General features: G+C 43.7%; 1 protein-coding gene across 1 annotated transcript; it reads left to right on the top strand.

Moving 5' to 3' along the window:
• The first annotated feature begins 547 nt into the window (after positions 1 to 547).
• Positions 548 to 1,027, top strand: LOC147424114 (uncharacterized). The gene has a single exon (XM_086502217.1). It carries the CDS (start codon positions 548 to 550, stop codon positions 1,025 to 1,027), a length of 480 nt encoding a protein of 159 aa, XP_086358343.1.
• Positions 1,028 to 4,310: the final 3,283 nt, after the last annotated feature.

The raw sequence follows: 4,310 nt of genomic DNA, 5'->3' as shown, positions 1-4,310 counted from the left end.
CAAGCTGAGAGAGAGTGTTTCTGTGAGTGGGTCATTTGGTTCGAGGGACCAGGGGAGGGAAGGGATGACCGTGACTCGCGCGCACACACAAGCGCCTGCAGCATCATCGAGAGAGGGGTTTTCCTGGGAGCCATTTCTGGAGAAGACTTTGCCGAGCTGAGAGAGAGTGTTTCTGCGAGTGGGTCGTTTGGTTCAAGGGACCAAGGGAGGGAAGGGATGACCGTGACTCGCGCGCACACACAAGCGCCTGCAGCATCATCGATCGCTTGATTTTCATCGATAGCTTACACAAGGCATGCGGCGATGGACTCGTAAGTGATTCTTTGCATGATGTCCAGGCTTCCGCCATATCCAGGAGCTTGGTCTAAAGTCGTTACTGCTTGTACCGCAACAAAAACATGCACGCCATTGGTGAAGGTGGTCAAGGGGAGATTATTCATCTATTGTTGCACAAGAGACAGTAGACTTCATCATATTTGTAACTAGTCGCTCAAGCCACATTTCATGTGACCCCAGAATAGCTATTGCTATTGCTACTCATGTGTAGATGAAATCCCAATGTGGATCGGCTTGGATGCGTCAGACAAGAACATCACCCTCAGTGATCTCAAAATTTCATGTGACTCAAGGGAGGATAATATCTATTGCTACCAACAATAGTAGCTACTATGATGACATTGAGGTGGACATGGATCCTGAGAAGATGCTCAAACCAAAAGACCCAAACACATTCCAAGCAACCATTCAAAAAGTGATGTGTGAGGGATATTGGGTCACCATGCCCAGTGGACGCGAAGCATTTTTGCGGGCCCAAGACTTGGGCTTCTTGGGTGGCTTGGAGAAACTGCATCAACTATTCCAGCCTGGACAAGAGGTTATAGTGCGTGTTGTGACTCGCAAGAGCTCTGGTCGAGAGGTGCTCTCGCTTAAGAAGAATGATCCTAACAAGCCAGATCTCCCACCCAAACCTCTCTGTAAGGCATTTGAGGGTGGCCATAGGCCTCGCTCATCATCAAGGTATAGCTAAACTTAGGTGCTTTTCTGAACTTGTATATGGTTTCTCAATGATCCCTTTGTAACTTGTTTAGAAATTTCACAAGCAAAGATCAAAGTTGTCATTCTTACGGGTTTTTCATTTCCCGGATGATTTGAATAGCAATGTAAGGCAGATGTATGAGACCTGTCTTGCGGGGGGGGGGGGGAGAGAGAGAGAGAGAGAGAGTCAACTTGGGTGTGGGCCTCACGAGCATGAGCCTCTTCCTCACCCCTCAATACTATACTTCCTATAATTAGCTCTTTAAAATTTCCATAGTATGAAGATTACTCCTTCACCAAGCCTATCCTATGTTGCTCTCTGACCCTGCCCTCACTGCCATGCAATCCCCCCACTAGGTAGCGTCTTCTTCTACCCTGGCTGGTGACCCTCGTTCACGTGCGTTTGGCGAAAACTCCTCCCATCAGTAATGCAGCAAGGCTGCTTGCGGAAACCTCTTGTCCCTGTCTGCTCTATGGTGCTACAACATAGGAAGAGAGACGAGCGCAGAGAGAGAGAGAGAGAGAGAGAGAGAGAGAGAGAGAGAGAGAGAGAGAGAGAGTTGTGCTCTGTCGAGGGTGTTTAGAATAAAAGATCTTCACATTTGATCCGATAAGGCATGGTGGAATATTTGTATGTCAACTAAAGTGGGTACGGTTTATATTACTTTGCTCTTCAAGGCGGCCTAGTGTTTGGGCATTCTTGAATATGTGCATTGGATCAAGCAAGTGATTGATCATGAGTCTGGGCCAATATGGCAAATCATACCATAGAGAGAATCTCTTCACGCCTGGGGGTAGACTGTCATCACACATCTCCTTCTTCTCTAACCATGCTCGAGTAGACATCCTTGGCGGTTCTCTTTCCAAAAAACCATTGTGTAACTTGTGATTCTCTTAGAGTTGCGCTTGATGACCTTCGTAGATTTTCTTCTTGAGTGAGGGCGCCCGACGTGCATTACATCTAGGGCCACATGTGAGTTTGTGACACATGCTCTGTATGCGCTTGTCTGGAGCCTTGCATGTATACACATGACAATAAATCTACATGAGAAAAACAAAGGTTTAACGTGTGAGTTTGAGTATCACCTGAGAATTCTGTAAGTGTGGGATGGTCATGCATGGTCCACATCAGAATGCCTCTGATCAAGGCATTACATTGACCTGTGTGTTAGCTCATATCCACCACTTCTATGCCAATTCAAAATTGTTGTAGATCTTACAATACTGGACGAAGCTACACATCTATATTCTTCACTTTATACCACCCCGACACAATCAAGCTTAGAAATAGATGCCCCTTCTTAGTCATCAACCACGGAGGATTGTTGTAGTTGACAATGACAACTGGCCATACATTGTAAGATGTCAAACTCTAACCAAATGGATTTAGATCATCCATAGCCAGGTCGAGATGCAAATTTCAAGCTTTCGTGGAAAAATCCGGTCCTTTGTCGTCTATATGATTCCATACCATGCAATCTATAGGGACCCATAGCACACCGTCCAAAGATCTATTCTCCTCGTGCCACGATGCTAGAGTGGCCATGGACTTGCATTTGAAGAAATGCTGGATGCAAGGCAGTAGAGGAAAGTATTGCAGCACCTTTTGCGGCACTTTTTTTCTATGGAGATCTATTTAATATCTCTCAAAATCACATTTCAAAAACTTCTCCAAGTCCATGTATTCCCTTCTGAAAAGAAAGCAGTCGTTTTAAGACAAGCATGAATGAGATTGAGGTCCATCCCCAAGTTTTGCAAGATCTTTCTTGCTTCCTCTCTAGAATTTTCCATCACATTATCAAATGGCCGTATGTGCTCTTTAAGCAATTTACACATAGAAAAAACTCAAAACACTTGTGTACATAATTTGGTACATTATACATTTAGTGAAACATTGAAGTAGACACATTGTAATAGATCACCTAAAAAGTGTTGTGACGCTAATGTCACCCCATCCAAACTTTGCATGCATGTTGAGAAGAACCAGGAGCGCCTTCAGTGTAGACACTTGTACTCCACCATACAATGGCATATCGGCCTCACTTTTCATGTCATCATAGATAAGGCTTTCTGAATCCATGATCGTCTTGATTATTTCATTGATCTCAAGCTCAAACATAGCGTCACTAGGAATGTGCTCTGCATGATCACCCTTCGAAATGTCAGAGGTTGCATCTTGTGGCCTCACGTATGCTGCTTGAGTAAAGCGCCTGCGAACACGTCTATTGGGTTGCAAGATTATTGCATGTTGGCCAGCGTCAGAGTACGATGAGTTGTAATTGGCAACAACTTGATCTATGATAGATAGGTCAAACTCACCAAATTCACGAACGTGCTACAAAAAACCTGTCTTGTCCATTGCACAACATGTTTTCATTGATTACAAGGACATAAGATCCTTGTTGAGAGATAGGCATTTTGGTTGACGGCCCCACATCGTTGCATCGCTACTCATAATGAATGTAAAAAACTTGAAACCTGAACATAAGTTTAATATTCTCTCTCTCTCTCTCTCTCTCTCTCTCTCTCTCTCTCTCTCTCTCTCTCTCTCTCTCTCTCTCTCTCTCTCTCTCTCTCTCTCGGTCGCAATCAAGAAACCATAGATCACATTGTAAACTACCTCAAATTTAATATTCTCTTACTCTCTCTCTCTCTCTCTCTCTCTCTCTCTCTCTCTCTCTCTCTCTCTCTCTCTCTCTCTCTCTCTCTCTCTCTCTCTTAATCTCCCTTGCAATCAAGAAACCATAGATCACATTGTAAACTACCTCAAATTCTCTAGCCATGTTTGATCCCGGCACACCTCGATCTAGAGGTGCGCAGAGATCAGAACCACCGAGTTATAATCTTGTCTTTATTGATCAATGCCTATATTTGTGGGTACAAGAAATCTACACACCCACCTCTACATGACAATGCATGTAGCGGACAAAACCCCTTTGCCTCTTGTTCATATGTAGCCATTCCCTAGTGTAAAGTATGTAATGGAAATGGCCTATGAACATTGAGAATAGCGGAATTAAGAGAACTATAGTGAGCATTTTTATGAGGCTACTTTGAGAACATAGAGGGTGAACTTAATTAGCGATAGCAACACAGGCATTATACTTAATTAACTTGGCATGACCTATACTTTTGCAAGAGATAGAATTAAAGAACATGACAACACTTGAGGACCGAATTTATGTGTTGCCAGCCCTCCCTCCAATAGATTTTTGTATTATAGATTCTCCCATAAAGAGAGACTTGGTACAATACAATCTTTGTGTTCCTTGTGA

Source organism: Adiantum capillus-veneris, chromosome 26 (genome assembly GCF_014529385.1).
Source record: "Adiantum capillus-veneris isolate H3 chromosome 26, ASM1452938v2, whole genome shotgun sequence".
NCBI classification, from domain to species: Eukaryota; Viridiplantae; Streptophyta; class Polypodiopsida; order Polypodiales; family Pteridaceae; genus Adiantum; species Adiantum capillus-veneris.
The sequence above is the reverse complement of the archived record's forward strand: the minus strand, read 5'-3'. Positions and strand labels throughout refer to the sequence as shown.